This window comes from Genypterus blacodes, unplaced genomic scaffold (assembly GCF_046128005.1).
Source record: "Genypterus blacodes isolate CSIRO-AG114 ecotype Tasmania unplaced genomic scaffold, CSIRO-AGI_Gbla_v1 ptg000090l_1, whole genome shotgun sequence".
Classification (NCBI taxonomy): domain Eukaryota; kingdom Metazoa; phylum Chordata; class Actinopteri; order Ophidiiformes; family Ophidiidae; genus Genypterus; species Genypterus blacodes.
This window is the reverse complement of record NW_027466895.1, coordinates 2,309,761-2,326,047: the sequence shown is the minus strand read 5'-3', so window position 1 is coordinate 2,326,047 and position 16,287 is coordinate 2,309,761. Positions and strand designations below refer to the sequence as shown.

Sequence of the window (16,287 nt, the reverse complement as noted above, 5' to 3'; positions counted from 1 at the left end):
TCCCCCAGACCATTTATCCCGAAGTGTAATGGAATGCGGTGAAAGAGTTTGTCTGTCCTCCTCAATGTACACATGAATGACACCTGGGGGGGGCGGGGGTTGTGAAGAATCCCATCCAAGTTCTCCTTCTACTCTACTAAACTGCACTTTTCCCTTCCAGGTGCTTCATGAAACGGCTTCTTCATCACAATTTGTAACAACCTTTCTATGTTGATATGTTGATTGATTTTAAATGTCCACTGCATTTGGCTAAAAATGTCGACAGCAAAGAGTTGAATCCCACTGACTCCCCACATATTCTCCTTTAGATTCTGTGAAATGTGACATGGGCTATACTCAAAGGTTTACTACTGTTGAACACAAGGTAGCGCCGCGCTCTGCATGGGTTCAAAGTCTCTGGTCTCGTTTGTGAGTTTTTCCTCTTTGTGCTGTTTTTGACATGTTATACCAGCTTGTCGACATGCTTGGCTGCCGCAGCTTTTTTGTTTTGTTTTGACTCCACAAACATAAGCTACTGTATGACTGACCACCCCTCTCTCTCACTCTCTCTCTCTCTCTCTCTCTCTCTCTCTCTGTCTCTCTCTCTCTCTCTCTCTCTCTGTCTCTTTCTGAGCATGTCCAACAACAGTTTTAAAACTCTTGTGTCCAAGCCTTCTGTCCCTCTTCTTCTTCTCTCTTGGGTGTGTTCTTGTCTAACGGAACAGTAGTCTTCCTCGTCTCTTGGTTCCCCCGTTTTTTTGCATTTTGAGTAATCGATCACGGGCCCCTCACCAAGTGTTTTGTGGAGCACTACTACCGTACTTACACGAAACCGTACGTTGCATTTGGGTTTGACAGTGGTTTGTACCCTCCTCCCCCTCCCCCCTCTATACATTGGCTTAGTCTTGAGCTGATTGCCCCTTACACGACTCCCTTTTAGTTCGGTCGCTCAGAAACACTTTGATTTGACCCAAATTCAGATTCTAGGTCCGGTTCTGTTGCGCCCACACACACATGCACACACCTCACCTTAAGCATCAAATACAAACTTCTGCTCTCAGGTGTTCATCCACCGAAAAGGCTTTAAAGTTATAGATGTAGCTACGTTCCGATTGGCCATCGCTCCGCGGTTACGCATGAAAGATGAGGAAGAAGTTGGCAGTAAACAGTGTCAGATTACTACTACGCATCTTTATGTACTTTACGCAGGTGTTAGGAGCGTTCCCCCCCCCCCCAACACACACACACGTTTTTGAAGGCCCTTCCCCAATTCTCCAAACTGAATATTGACCTACTAAAACGTCCGAGTGTTGCAACTGAGTGTGTGTCTATCATGGCCGTTACGTGTCTAACTGTGTGTCCGTCCCCTCTGCCTCCCCAACAGATCCGGGTGGTGAATGCATTCCGCAGCTCCATCTCCCTCTATGAGGGGCTGGAGAAGCCCGAGTCGCGATCATCGATCCACAACTTCATGACACACCCAGAGTTCCGGATAGAGGACTCTGAGCCCCACATCCCCCTCATAGACGACACGGACGCGGAGGACGACGCCCCCACCAAGCGCAACTCCTCCAGCCCCCGCAACACCACGCCCACGCCGCCCTCGCCCACCACTGCCGCCGCTGCCGTCGCCACGCCCACGCCGGTCTCCCCCTCCCCCAACCAGAACAATAACGCTGTGGAGAGCAGTAACCATCTCCTCCCAGAGGGCCCCAAATCAGGAATTCTCTCGGCCCCAGGGAGCCCCCTACACAGTCTGGAGACCTCCCTTTGATCTGCACCCTCCGCATCCCCCCACTGCTCCTCACGCACCACCACTTTTCTACCCGCCACCACGGAGCTCAACACAGACAAACGGACACGGATGAACACGCTCAAGAGAGAGAGAAGAGAGAGAAGAGAGTGAGGGAGAGGAAGAGCGAGGGGAAGAGAGAGGAAGGGCATGGAGAATCTTCAGCGAGCTCGGCCTGAGCTGGACTAAAGAACAGAGAACATTCAGACGAATGTACGGCTTGGTGTGGACGCTTTGGTCTTTTTTTTCTTTTTGGTTCTTATTGAAACGCCCCCCCCCCTCCCCCACCCTCCCTCCTCCATAACATTTAGTTTTTTCAGTAAACAAGGGGGTGATTATAAACTCAGATTGAAAGTGACCTGTTTTTATTATTCTATTACTATTGTTATTATAATTTTAATGGAGATGGTGGAGGTGTTCCTCCTGGCGTGCAGATGGTCTTTAAGACTTTTTGAAAGAACCTTTTAGCTTCTCTTTTCTCTGAATGGTGTATATTTATCTCTTTGGCCCTCGCTCATTCAAAACTTACTTCTGCTCCATTGGCTGTTAATATTTTGAGTTATTTATGTTTTTGGAAAAAAGCAGGTCTGTTTACAAAGTTTGTAGATACTTTTTTTCTGTTTGTAGGCAAAAGAGCTTCCTGATGTATGATGCAGAGAACTGGGACAGAATACAAAATGAATGAGAGGATTATTTCAGATACTGCTGTATTTTCAGGAAAAAAAGGGTGTTTCTATTGAAACTTAACTATTTTTGCCTGCAAGTTTTATTTGTTATATATTTGTAGATAAATATAGAACCTTCTAGCCAAACAGATAAACACTAAGGCTTGTATAGAAACGAGGTCCCTGGGGGGTCGAGGCGTCTTCACAGGAGGGGATGGGCAGGACAAAAAGGGCCTCTGTCTACTAACATTTCTATAAATATTCTTCCCTTTCTTTGATAGTTTTCATGTGCACAAAACCTTCTGGAACTCCGGCTTCTCTTTTCATCTGTTCTTTCGTTGTGTTCCAGGGATTTCCACATGTTGAAAGGTTCACTCGCTTAAAGGGACTTTAGGATGCGCCGGCTCGTGTTTATCAAGCGTCTACAAGTGGCTCGCAGTCCTCCCGAGGTTTCTCTCTCACACACACACATACACACACAAACACGAGGCTTGTTTTGAGTCGTTCTCACTTTAGTTTGGGTTCAGGACTGGTCTGTATAATTTGATGCAGGACAACGTTGAGGCAAAACTGTATATTGGATAGGACATCTACTCGCCCTGAGTTACCTTGAACCACTCGAGGTCTAGAGCTGCACAGCCTGCGCACCTGTTTGTTTCTAAATTAGTTTATACGGAATAAATGCAAATGTGCCTTGGCTACATAATAATTTAGGCTTTTTGTGTGTTTGGCACCACCTGCTGGGAGGGCAGAAGAAGGACTTGGTGGAATCGTTTGCATCGTTCAAAACGTTTATGACCAGTCAGGACTCGTTTCCTACTCTGAGATACTTGATAAACACAGACCGCTGTCATCATTTTAAAGAATTTTTTTCTTTTTGATTTTCTCAGAAAATCCCAAGGACGAACAAGCAGACTTGTACGTCCTTGGAAACACTTAAGCCCCTGCCAATGTACAATATTGACATTTGTTTACTCAGGCATAGAAAAAAGTATTTGATTTGAAAGGAATCTACTAAGAAAGAACCTTTTAACTTTAAACTTTGTGTATTTAGGTAGTAAAACATTGTCTTGGGCAAAAAGCAAGTGACTTATTTTCATATTTAATTCAGTCTTTAAGATTTCTCTTTAGGAAAAGTTCATTTTACTCCTCCAAGCTCTGGTTTGTCGACACTTAAAAAAAAAAATATCAAAAATCGATTTAAAAAATGTGTCTTTCTTCATACCTGTCCATCAAACTCCTTACACTCTTGGTAAATGTTGCTGCATTTGATTTGTTTGTAGAATATTTTTGACACCTGATGTACTGGAAACACTAAAGAATTGGACACATGCATTTTTCAAGAATAAAGACTAGGCATACACTGGTATCTATCTGCACAGGGTACTTTATTTCATAGGGTTCCTTGGGGGAAAATAATTTTGATACGAATCAAAAATATCTACCTTTGTATTTTTATGACGACACTGATGATACTTTTCATCACACTAAACACACTTTGGATGATTTGACACCAAATATGTTCTACGGGTGCGGGGTTTAAATGTGTGTGGTTCTGACAGGGATATTCTCAGGGTGCAAACGGTGTGAAAGAGGAGAACAGGCCTCTGTAAGTTTGTGGATGAAATATTATCACGCTTAATTCAATGTTTGGGGATGTTTGCTCCGTGTCAGCCGTGCAGGAAGATTTGGACAGAAGGATGCACATTGCTCCTGCACCTTTTCTGACCTCGCCTGAAGAGGACAGGAAAGAAACGAGCGGAAATATATTAAATCAACCAAATTTTTTTGAGGGAATTGTTTTTTTTTTTCTTTCCTTGTTTTACAGATGAAAAATAGCAGCTACGATCGCATACAACCAGAGAAATAGCAGATACAGTACAAGAGGAATCCATACGAGGAGTTTGTTCTGTAGCTTCTTCCTATAATGGGAATGAATGTTTTTCCATCTGTTTTATGGATTATTATTTTTTTATCTTTTAACATTTGGAAATAAGAGTACTTCATGTCTGTTTATCTTGAGCATTCTAAATGGATATCGTGATTGGATTTACATTTGAAACTTGTCGAGTAATGTGTATGGTTTTTAAAAATAAATGTATTTAGCCTAATTGCAGGGCCATGTTCTTCATTTGTCGTACAGTACACCACATTGTACATTGCACTGACATGTGGAAGCTGCAGATCCTGGAAGTCAAAGCCACAGATGACAAAACATGAACATAAAGACAAATGATCAGTATAAGAAAGAGCGCCCAGTACTTCAATCCTACAGGGAATGTGAAGTAAACCTACATGCAGTGCACAGCATTACATTAAACATTTGTCTTTAGTTCATATATGAAACAAAAGCAAACATTATTTTAGCACATTGTTGATAATTTTCCTTCTAGCATTGGAGGGAAATACTCCACTTTTTGTTAGATTACATATTTACATTTTTAATTCTAATACTCTTGAATGTGAGGTGGACAAAATAGCCCCTTTGACTGTTTTAGATGTTAGTTGTTAGTAATTTGTGTGAAAGTAGTAGTGTGCTGTCTTTGACCAGCAGAGGATGGTTGTGCCAGACAACTTCACATCAGGAGTTGTCGACTTTGTCGTTTTGAACGATCGATGTCTGCAGTAGCTTACATTTTTAATGTCATTATAAAGTCTGTACTGTTTTAAGAGCTGTGTGAGGTGTGGTTTTTGGCAGCAGGTAGGTCTATAATAACTTAATTGTACATAATTATTTGTGTTAGTTTTATTTATTTTTTAGTTCACTAATTTACATATTTTCTGTTGCGCTACAGAAAGTAAAGTGGCTCCATGCAGACCCTCAAATATTGGTCACAGAAAGAGATTTCCTCGCTCGCTGCATTCTCTCAATGTTTAATTTTTCCATCCAAATTCTCCTGCAGTCAACTGAGAAATTTGGAAGCGTTGATTTGAAACTGTAGTCCGCATCCAGGCCGGCAGAGGACGCTGCTTTCCTTCGAGCGGTTGATAAATGTAATACGTAAGTAATTATTTTATTATTATTAATTTATTTTAATTTGGTAATCTGGCCTTCGGGTTGTTTTCATACCAAATATGGAAAATTAAATTATTACAAACGATCAAATTCTACAGGAAGCAGATTCCACACTTCCTGTTTCTCTACAGACCGCACTTCCGTACGAGTTTATGGACAAGTGGACTTGCAAACACATGAAGGTCTGCGGATGACACAGGATAGCAGTCATGTGAGTACTGGGACTGGAGTTTGGCAGGTGAACCAGAACCGGAAGCAGGGACCTCACGAGCTCAGTCTCGTTCCTGGCCGCGCCAATGCTGTCTTATATTTTACCAAACAAACCAGCTATTTTACCATTTTAGCTTCATGACAGCGATAGCAGTTCCACACTTTAAATATCCGAAACAAATGCACGTTAAACCACCATTTTAATGTGACGTTGTTTCCTTCGACGCGACGCTGATTCATCTTCTGTTTGGAATATTGCAGTCCTCCTTAAGTGTGACGTAGCGCCACCGGGGGGCGCTGTTCAGTCTTTTTCAACTCGACCCCTGTTCACAAATAAAGAGAAGTAAATCAAATGAACCGTCGCTCCAGCGTTAATTTATGAATTAAAACTGTACATAAAATACAAGAAAATATTACAGCGTGTTTTTTTCTGTTTTTATTTCAAACTCAATTTCTGCATATATATTAGTTTGACAATTTATATGATTAGTTTGTTATTCAATTGTTTATTATTCCTCTACCTTTATTTGCATTAGAATGTTCTTACGTTATCTGTACTGTACATTTGCTTGTTTCTATTTGAATATCAGAAAGAAGAGGGTGAATTGCATTGTTTGGTGAATATGTGGTGACTCCCCCACCACTGAGCCCAAGATGAGAGAGTGGTGGGTCCACGTGGGTTTGATCTGCATCCCGCTGCTTGCCGTCTACCTACACATCCCGCCCCCGCAGCTCTCTCCCGCCCTGGAGAAGTGGCACAGTGCCGGAGAGGTTTTCCATTTCAGGGACAGGAAAATCTTCTTCAGAGGTGAGTGTGCAGATTTTCACTTAATGCTCCTAGTAACAAATCAATGCAGAGTATTTGTAGAATATTTAAAATCCACACTGTCTTTATTATATCCAAGAATAAGTTTAAATCAATCCTATATATCTGATCCAGACTCGTATGGCGCTCTGGGCTCCTCTGATGTTGTCATTCTGCTGCACGGCTTCCCCACCTCCAGCTACGACTGGAACAAGGTACTCGCTCCATGCACTCAGTGACCAAACACTGCCAAGCATACAGTCAAATGGAGAGTTTCCCTGTAGAGCAGTGGGATGTAAGCTTGGTGTGTGTTTACCTTTAGATCTGGGATCCTCTTACTCAGAACTTCCACCGAGTCATTGCACTGGACTTCCTGGGTTTTGGCTTTAGTGACAAACCTGTGAGTAAACCTCCTAAATCATCCGTTTTCCCCGACATGTTACCTGAACTTAGCCTGTAACGCAATTTGTTGGTCTTGTCTTCCCGCACGCCCCCAGCGTCCCCACAAGTACTCCATCTTTGAGCAGGCAAGTGTGGTCGAGGCTTTGGTGGCTCACTTGGGTCTAACCAACCAGCGAGTCAATCTGCTGTCCCATGACTACGGCGACACCGTGGCCCTTGAGCTGCTGCACAGGTGTGTATCCTTGTGTGTGCATTCATGTCTACCAGTTGTCAAATGCAGAGTAAATGAATGAACTTCCCTTCTTCATCTCTAATCTCTGCGACTAGGAGTGACCAGAATCGGACCGGTCACTTGAATGTGAACAGCCTGTGTCTTTCCAATGGAGGTAAAGTACGGCCTGATTCTCTTCTTGCACAAGGGTGGAAGTTCTCTGTGCTCTTGGATAATAACCATTTGGCTTTTGCTCTTAACAGGATTATTCCCTGAAACTCATCATCCACGACTGCTGCAGACGGTGAGTCACCTTTGCTCCTCTCGACAGGCTCTTGGGCTCACGTGGGCTGATTGGTGTGATGTGGTAAGATACGACTCGGCTCTAGAAGAACTGATTTGTCTTTTGTCGCCTCTCCAAAAGCTTCTGAAGGACTCCACCTTTCTGGCTCCCATTCTGATACGCCTCACCAACTACATGATATTCACAAAAGGGTGAGCGCACACGGCCAGCCTTACACTTTGACCACCTCAGTTACTGAAAGAGCATTGTGGTTAGACTTAAACACTCATTCCCTATTTACTGGCTGTTACCTGTGCTAGGCTGGGGGAAGTATTTGGTCCGTACACGCAGCCTACAGATGCGGAGTTCTGGGACATGTGGACAAGCTTGCGCTACAATGATGGGAACCTGGTTATGGACAGGTGTTGTCATGTTGTCTTGTGTGTTTAGGTTGTTTAGGTTCCAAGTTTGAATTTGTTGATTGTCTTTGGATTCAGTTTCATGTCCCTCCGTCTCCATTTTCAGTGTCCTCCAGTATATCAACCAGAGACTGAAGCACAGAGAGAGATGGGTGGGAGCGCTCACTTCCACCTTTGTCCCATGTGAGTACAGGGTTGCATCACAGCTCGTCTCCATATCAGATTAACAGGGTAGGAGGTGAGAGAGAGACATGAAGCTTTTGAGCACAACACCCTGATGGTACTAGTATCAATCGCTGGAAGCTTGGACAAAATTTAAGTTTTGGTCAAAATGAAAACGACAGGGACAAATTCCATTTCCAATTTCCAACAACCCTTGGCCAAGGAAAGAGATATGAAGCTGGACGTTCAAGCATCCTAATGTACTAGTATCCACTGGTATAATATGGAGTTGTAGTAGCAGTGACATACAAGGATATTAAGAGAAGAGGGAGTGAAAGCTTGTTTGGATACAATGAGAAGTCTTGGTCCTCCGGGGATGATAAGTTTCCAACAGTCCTGTGGTTCAGTTCTGGGCTTAGCCTGGACTCAAACCAGGAACAAGGGGACACTTGTTACACCGGTTCACTGTTTCCCTCCCACCTTGTCTTGCAGTGCATATGATCTATGGACCCCTGGACCCAGTGAACCCCCATCCCCAGTTCATCCGTCGCTACCAGTGAGTCATTTGTCCCTCGTTCTTAAAGCTTCTTTAGGTCATCAGGGAAGTAACACCAATAAGCATGAAAGAATGAGCATCATGTGTTTTCCTGATGGTCTCCCTTTTGTGATTTGTTCTAATCCAGACAAAACCGACCGATTCTTAGTTAACCCTTTAGTTTCTTAGTTAAGTTTTGTCTTATGATGCTGCAGTTTGATTGACCTAGTCCAGGTGTTTACAGTGGCTGTCAACTTGTCCCTGCAGGCAGCTGGTCCAGAAGTCAACACTGACCGTCTTGGATGAACACATCAGTCACTACCCTCAGCTGGAGGATCCCACTGGCTTCCTCAATGCCTATTTCAATTTTATTCACTCCTTCTGAAGGGAAACCAATTCTCTCTAATATGGAAATGAAACTTGTACAAGACTTCTTAATGACAAGCGTTAGAAAGACTTGTTTCTTCCTCCTGACTGATTTCAACATCGGTTTAAGATTTAATTATAGCTGATTTTACCAGCATCTTCCTGAGATGTCAACTACTGCCATGTAGACAAGCGCATAAGAGCTATGAACAAAATGAGCCTCCCTGAACATGAGTGTAATAATCCAGAGATGGGACAGTGTTAAAGCAAACCTCACAGTAAGCATGCCGCCTGAGTATTGAGCGCATCTGTTGGGCTCCAGCTTCCTTCCATCCTGTTGATTGTAACGGTGCAAGTCGATTCCTGCAAGCTAATACATTTCAAATGATGTTGATATTTTCTACATTCCTATACATGTCAATTCTTTTTCAAATAAAATTAGTTTTATAAAAAAGAAAGAAAGTGTAGTTTACTTTTTGACAGTCTGAGTTTATTGGACATAGATTTGACAGAAACAGAACCAGCAGACTTTATAGAAACGTCAGACATTGAACATACATGGAATAATTAAAAATTGGGACATTAGGACATTTTCCAAGCTGTATGATGTTAACATAACTGCAACAGCATGGACTTCATCTGGGGCTGTGAAAGGAAACAAAGGTGATGTTGTAGACAGGGATAGCGCTTCACAGTGGCACGTATCTCCACCATGAGGCCCTTCAGCCCACGGAAGCCAGGATGATGTCAACAGCAGTGTCATCGCTACTGCGAACTGTAACCTGCATGGTGACGCCGTCAGCCAGCGCCAGTCGAGCACGAACCAGCACGTCATGACCTCCCCGAAACACACCTGAGGAGAGGGAGGGAGGGAGGGAGGCGTCAGTCTCCAAGCAACAGCTAAACAGCATTTTTTCTTTTGCATTACGATCTCCATTCTCTAAAGTCTTCAGGTCTTTACTAACTAGTCCAGTTGCCTGAGAAAGAATCGCACTCTATATTGAATTGAAGGTGGTCACCTGCGAGGAAGAGGACGTGAGAGTTCTTGTTTTCTGGGACTTTGTCTGAGCGCTCACATGGCTGCATCCCCAGGAAGCTGATGATGTTACCCACCGCCTCTGTACAGGGGGAAGACACAGCACTTTCATGAATGGACAAATTAAATTAAATAGACTCATTCTTTCTGCAGTTGCAATCTCTAAATTCGGTTGAATTAATGTAATCATTTTCCTTCCTGTATTGAATTTAAAACTTGCGTACCGTCTAAAGTCCGTACAGACGCCAGGGCGAAGGTCTCTTCCTTCTCAAATTCATCTCCCACTTCATCCCAGGCTGCTCCAAAGTTTGGCTTCAGAACCTTCTGGATGTGGTCTGCGACTGTCACCTCCAGATCCTCCAGCTGAGAACACAGCAAAGCAGAGGCAGGGCGTGAGGTCACACTGAGGCGCCTACAGTCACGGCGAGGTCACGTCAGTTTGTCCGCGTGTTGTCGTTACGTACCACATATTCGTCGTCATAACCGTCATCGTCGGGCTCGCCTGTGTTGGGATCGCAGTCTCTGACCAAGTACTTCATAGTACAGCTGAAGGTACAAGACACTGCAGACACAAGAGACACAGCAGGACACCATTTAGGTTCTCACACGTTTAAAAGTTGCATTTCATGTTAACATTATTGCATGTTTTTTACTAAATTCTAATCATTAACTATTTGTTAATATCAATAACACTGCTTTTTCTGCACTGTGTTTAAAGCAAGAATGCCAATACGAGGTGAGATCTCCTGCTGAGCAAATGTCTTAAATTGCCTTAATCCCAGTATAATCAAAGGTTCTGTTCCAGTGTTCCTACCGGCGGTGGGGTCGTCGTCAGGCAGGCGGACCAGAGTGTAGCAGGAGCCTGGCTGGCTGTAGGGGAGGTTGGGGGCCGGGACGTAGTGCACCACTTCATACGCCTCTGACGGCTCCATCTGCACCACCACCTGATACGGAACCACATGGCACATTCACTGACACGTTCATCCCTGTAGTTTCATGTTCAGTACAAACGGTCATATTGTAAACGTTACCTTCTGTAGCAGCTGATCGTTCAGGGTGTTCGTGCAGTCGAACTGGAACACCATGTGTCTGGCGAAGGTGTGCTTGATGCAGCGCACCACGTATTCCGTCTCCGCCTCCGTCAGCTGCACCGACTCGGACGACTTGAAGAGCGGGCCGAGCGGCTGAAACTCTGGGATGGCGGCCAGTTGCTCTGTCACGTGCGTGGGAAGTGAGCGCAAAAAGAGGAAGGAGGCGTCCACTCGTTAGGCCAGTGTGTGAGCCATGGAGGACAAGTATCAGACACGAGGTGAATGTTTGCTCTCTTACCCTGGTAGATATCTTGGCGTGATGGCGCCAACTTCTCAGGCAATTTACTGGTGGCCACAGGTGCCATTTCTAGGAAAAGAGAAGATCAACCATCATCCCAAAACTGAGACTCGTGTCTTCCAAATAAATCCGAAACCCAGAACAGAGTTGTACCTGTCTTGTGTTCATTGATGGGGGTGGTTGCCAAGGGGACGGTCTTCATGTCGAAGGGTTTCTCTGAAGGCTCCAGTGTGTACTGGTGAAGCGACTTCTCCAGGCCGGGGATGGAAACGGACAAACCTGAGAGGAACGCAGAGAGAAACTAACGCTCAGCAACACAAAGGTTTTGCTGCAACCCTGATCAGGTCAAGTTGTGTGCAGGAGGCCTCACCGTTGAAGATGTAGGCGGCGTTGAGGGCCTTCTGCTTCTGCTGCAACACGTTCATATAAAAAGTAGCTCTGTCACGGACTTCATCATCACTGTCCATCATACACCTGGAAGTAAACAAGCGCAGGAACACGTCAAGAATGTCAACACTAAAAAGGATTACAGTTTTACATAGTTTACGTATTTTACAGTGTCAAAGTAATTATATGAATAAATGGGGGTAAACACACACCTCTGCATGAGCACCAGCACACTTGGCAGCAGATCATCATTCTGAGCTCCAAATTTAGCCAACGCGCTGACGGCCGCTGATGGTTACAGAGACAGGAACCCGTTCATTGGTTAGAAAATGAGCAAAAACCCGTGCTGCTTTACTGACATCAACACACAAACACCCTATTTGTCTCACCTGCACGGACCGCCTCGCTCTCCAGCACCACCCGGTTGAAGATGAAGCGGATGTACTTAGAGGGCTGTGGCGTGCGCGGGCCCTCCTTGCCCAGCAGGTGCAGGATCTTGGTGGCCAGCACCGTGTGCTCACAGTCCTCGATGAACTCGCACAGGTGGGCCAGGCCCGTCTCCTTGCTCTCCGGGTTCTCCTCGATGATGCTGATGATGCAGTCCACGATGGCGCGCTTGTAGTCGAAGCCGCCCTGCAGGGGGAGAAGAGGAGAGGCTGAGTCTGGAGGTAGTACAACTGAGGCCGGATGCAAAGACAAACATAGATTACTACATATCAAGTAACTCCTAATGTCATATATGAAAATGTACTTTCAGAGACACTACTGGACTTCCTCCTCCATGGGGCGTAACACTCTAACTGGCACATCAGCACTGATTAACAGGGTTCATTGTTTACACCGTGTTCCTTTCCTTTGAGTAATAAAGTGACTTGTGTGGTTAATGTTCAAATATTTCTGATGCAAAGGTATCAAATGTAATTAAATTGGGGATATGCACCCATAAATCACAAAAACAGTCACAGTCTAACTTCAGTGACTGATGGTCTGCAGGCTGACTCACGTCGTCACGCAGCATGTTGGACAGGAAGTTCATCATGACGCTGTGCTTCCTGGGATACTTCTGACACAGAGCACTGATAGCCTGAACCACCACCACCTGGAGGACACAAACACATCATGGACACAATTAGATAAACTCTGAAATACAAGTTGAGGGACAAGCTATTTGATCCCTTGCTCAAGAGCACTTCAGCAGAGTAGGAACAGTCCCAAGAGCTGAAGGATGACATATCTACTCGTATTAACTTCAAGCCTTATTGTAATGTTAGCTCAATAACACAATGTTTGTCCAACCTTGAACTCGTCTGAGATCTCTGACACGAAGGAGGAGATCTGCTTCATGAGTCGGTCCACGCTGCTCTCACTGCCCGTCTTCAGCAGAGTGGTGATGGCCAACGTGGCGATGCTGCGGTTGGAGTCTGTGATCAGGTTCTCCAGGTCCAGGTTACACGCCGTCACCGCTGACGGGTGCTTCATTGCCACCTAGTGGCCACAAGGGGAATGTCAGGGTGCAGTGTTGCCACATTTACAAGTCAAACATGGAGACAATCCAGTACGACAAAATATTACTGATGGAAAAGAATGTGAAGACGCATTTGCTTTCCTAATTAATATTGTGTGGAATTACCAATGAATACAGAATATACAGTTTAAAAATGAATAATCAGCATTTTACAGGAGCTCCATCAGGTGGTGGTGGTCTTCTTGTTTTTTCTAAACTTTTACAAACAAATGGATGAACGAGCCATGAAGAGGAATGGACCGTGTGACCGCACCTTGTTGAGGGTCCTGACTGCAGCGTATCTTAAAGCTGCTTTGGGCGAACTGCAGAAGAGCTGCAGCACTGTACAGACACACACACACACACACATTCACAGGGTCAGAACAGTGAGGACATGTATGCAGCATCATGTGTATGTGCATGATGAGCCACTGACCTGACACAGCAGGTGCCAGCTCCCTGGCGGTGCAGTTTGGCATGTGGACGATGGCAGAAGCTGCCTCGTACACCACCATCTCATTCTTATTCCTCAGGCAGCTCTCAATGAAGTCAAACAAGGGGCTGTCATGGCTGAAAACACACAGATGGAGAAACACACAACACAATGAGAGGAGACGTGTCTGTGTGTGTGTGTGTATCACATCCAGCAGCTTTCTCTCTAAACAGCACTAGTGATCACACCCGCAGTTCAATCCTTCACAGAAACTTAATAAGTCAGTGTCAGGCTGCATCGTGCCAAGACCCAATGTCGCCGTCTGAGTGCAGCTCAGCTCTACCTACCCGCCCTCGGTCTCGTCCAGCAGCTTGCTGGCAATCCGGATGAGCATGCAGTATGCAAATGGAGACTTGAGACCAGACTTGGTGAATTTGTTGAGCATCTTGGTCACGGCGAGACGGTCGTTCTTCCTGAGGTGATACAACAGGCCCAGGGCGTGGTACTGCAGGAGGAGGAGGAGGAGGACAACACACACACACACACGTCAGTCAACATCTTCCAATATGAGACATTTCATCTGTATTATGTTTATGAATCCCTGTGTGCTTCAAAGTAAGAGCAGTTAGTCTGTGTGTGTGTGTGTGTGTGTGTGTGTGTGTGTGTGTGTGTGTCTTCCTGTCCCACCTGCACCATGACGTTGTCACTGGACGCAGCCTCCTGAGCTTCATTCACCCAGCGCTTCACCACGTCGTAGCTCATTTTCACCATGTGCTGAACACACAGATGGACAAAATGATTATGTAGGGAAACAAATGACTTAATTTGGTCTGGATCTGAAACCTGGAACTGTCCCACGTCTTACCAGGGAGGAGACCAGTGCTGAGCTAGACACGCTGGGGACCTTGTCAACAATGGCCTGCTTCATGTACCTCTCAATGGCCTGGAGCATGGTGGTCTGCGGGGGACAACATGAGGTGAGGCGGAGGAGTTTGTCTGGTTGAAAGTCCTTCAAGAGACAGAGGCCATACTCACATCAGTGATCCTGCACAGGGCTCTGATAGCAGGTCCTCTGTACACGTCCTCCTTCCCGGTCATGTCCTTGGTCAGGCTATAACAACAACACACACACACTGTAACCATGGGAGACACAGCTCAATAGTCTAATATGATAACAGTATAGCTCTACATCGATGCTACAAACCTGCTGGTGACGATGATGACGTCCTCGGAGATGTTGGCCATCTCTTTGATGGTCAGGTAGCACATCCTCCTCAGGGTTTGCTGAAAGGACAAAACGCTGAGTCAGCAAACATCAGCTTCATGTGAGCTGATCCGTAATGATGCAGGGGCAGTGACTTACATCGTTGGACTGAAAGAGCCTGGTCATGGCAAAGAAAGCCTCGGTGGCCTCGGTGGTCCCAAAGTGTTCCCCCTACACGGACAGAGACGGACATGAAGACAACATCGCAGATAACAAGCTGAAGGTTCTGTCTTCTGTCCATCTTCTGTCTCTTACCTGGTTGAGAAGGTAGATGATCTTGGTGAGAATGTGTAGACATCGTCTGGGGTTAATGGGGGTCTCATTAAAGATACGAGCCTGAGAACAAGAAGACACAAGGTCGATATTATTATTTTGGATGGATTCCTCTGGCGTGTCTGCAGACATCTGTCATCTGTCAGCTGCTCGCTTTACCTCCTGTAACACCGCACTCTTCTCCAGGTGCTGGAAAGGGTTGGACCCGCTTCCTAAAAATGACAAAAGAAGTAAAGTCAGGAGTCCGTACATTCATTTAAAGCATCACGGATCAAACAGCTGACGCGTCTTTGAGTCGTGACCATTTCAATCATCTTCTTGAGCTAGGATGGGCTAACTTGCAATGCTAATGGCAGCGAAGACAAGTTACAAGGACAACACCGAGCAGATTAGAGAACAACATTGAGACGACACATATGACGACTAACTGAGAGATTAAACAGAGCGGCAACATAAGTGACAAACAGTCCAGGCTAAGTGTGCAAGCGGATGAATTTGCTCGGAAACTACGGCGGCTACCAGCTAGCTAGCGGGCTATCACATCGCTAACCGAACCGAGCAAGTTGCGCAGTGAGCGTCTTCACTTAAACGATGTCACCGTCAATCGGTTACAACGCCACGAACTCACCGGACTCCTCATCCTTCTTGTCGAACTTCTTAATCATTGTTGCGGAGTGAAGCAGACGATTGAAGGCAAACTCTGATCTCTGCTCCGGTCATGAGAGAGGCTACTTCCACGTAGCCAAAAGGTAGAGCCTTTCCTGCAATAGCGTCCACGTCAACCGGAAATACGTCACTCCACTTGCGGTATTATTGCTGCGCATATTATTCAGAACATATTTTACATTTTAAAACTATATTAAATGGTTATCGCACTGATATTACCGCCAAAATATTAATAATAAATCCATCTATAATATAAAAGTATGTTTTCAGCATTTATTAAGACTGCTTCAGTGTGTTATATGTGTCTTATAGGTTAATTGTCTTGCGCTCTATTCGCCCTAAACTCGACTGATCCATTTGGAGATAATTCTGTAAAAGCCGAAAGAAAGCAAAGTAATTAATTGTGGACTCCAGCTGAGCAAACGACAAGTCGAACGGCCGTAACAAGTCTTTTTAAAATGTCCTAAAACAAGAGCACCGACGCTTGACAGGCGGTGTCACACAAGCACCCATACTAAAGGAGCAGTATCTATAAGAACGGCCAGCAGAG

The 16,287-nt window shown here is 45.2% G+C and overlaps 3 protein-coding genes across 5 annotated transcripts in view; 2 read left to right on the top strand and 1 right to left on the bottom strand.

The window, feature by feature from the left end:
* The window catches only part of atp2b1a (ATPase plasma membrane Ca2+ transporting 1a), a 30,430-nt gene extending 25,883 nt beyond the window's left edge, over positions 1–4,547 (top strand). For both annotated transcript variants that reach the window (XM_076158828.1, XM_076158829.1), the window contains one exon: positions 1,364–4,547. In XM_076158828.1, coding sequence (XP_076014943.1) covers positions 1,364–1,753 — 390 coding nt within the window. In that variant the 3' untranslated portion in view covers positions 1,754–4,547. The remainder of the gene's footprint in view (positions 1–1,363) is intronic.
* A 1,027-nt stretch (positions 4,548–5,574) lies between these two features.
* On the top strand, positions 5,575–8,953 carry mest (mesoderm specific transcript). 2 transcript variants are annotated; one of them, XM_076158919.1, is made up of 12 exons: positions 5,575–5,663; positions 6,253–6,470; positions 6,603–6,682; positions 6,790–6,867; positions 6,965–7,101; positions 7,197–7,255; positions 7,344–7,384; positions 7,505–7,575; positions 7,684–7,785; positions 7,889–7,965; positions 8,437–8,500; positions 8,747–8,953. In XM_076158919.1, the coding sequence occupies exons 2-12, from the start codon at positions 6,317–6,319 to the stop codon at positions 8,862–8,864; spliced, it is 981 nt and encodes a 326-aa protein (XP_076015034.1). In that variant the 5' UTR covers positions 5,575–5,663; positions 6,253–6,316; the 3' UTR covers positions 8,865–8,953. The 2 variants fall into 2 exon arrangements, with proteins under 2 accessions (XP_076015034.1, XP_076015035.1); XM_076158920.1 differs by lacking the exon at positions 7,684–7,785.
* Positions 8,954–9,313: 360 nt separating this feature from the next.
* copg2 (COPI coat complex subunit gamma 2) lies at positions 9,314–15,849 on the bottom strand. The gene is made up of 24 exons (XM_076158918.1): positions 15,700–15,849; positions 15,231–15,283; positions 15,054–15,134; positions 14,898–14,969; positions 14,739–14,818; positions 14,570–14,645; positions 14,400–14,492; positions 14,222–14,308; positions 13,882–14,039; positions 13,538–13,671; positions 13,376–13,443; positions 12,894–13,082; positions 12,601–12,696; positions 11,987–12,230; positions 11,810–11,885; positions 11,581–11,684; positions 11,364–11,489; positions 11,211–11,279; positions 10,913–11,094; positions 10,696–10,825; positions 10,346–10,443; positions 10,106–10,244; positions 9,865–9,963; positions 9,314–9,698 (listed from the first exon to the last, which is right to left on the bottom strand). Exons 1-24 carry the CDS (start codon positions 15,734–15,736, stop codon positions 9,568–9,570), a joined length of 2,622 nt encoding a protein of 873 aa, XP_076015033.1. The 5' UTR covers positions 15,737–15,849; the 3' UTR covers positions 9,314–9,567.
* Positions 15,850–16,287: the final 438 nt, after the last annotated feature.

Bases quoted from the DNA above. Each gene is read 5' to 3' on its own strand.
- mest (XM_076158919.1), top strand. From the start codon at position 6,317: ATGAGAGAGTGGTGGGTCCACGTGGGTTTGATCTGCATCCCGCTGCTT. The intron at 6,471-6,602 runs GTGAGTGTGCAG...TATCTGATCCAG, and splicing joins CAGGAAAATCTTCTTCAGAG to ACTCGTATGGCGCTCTGGGC. The intron at 7,786-7,888 runs GTGTTGTCATGT...CTCCATTTTCAG, and splicing joins GGGAACCTGGTTATGGACAG to TGTCCTCCAGTATATCAACC.
- copg2 (XM_076158918.1), bottom strand. From the start codon at position 15,736: ATGATTAAGAAGTTCGACAAGAAGGATGAGGAGTCCG. The intron at 12,231-12,600 runs GTGAGTCAGCCT...CTCCCCCTGCAG, and splicing joins CCAACATGCTGCGTGACGAC to GGCGGCTTCGACTACAAGCG. The intron at 10,444-10,695 runs GTAGGAACACTG...TTGTGTCTGCAG, and splicing joins TGACGACGACCCCACCGCCG to TGTCTTGTACCTTCAGCTGT.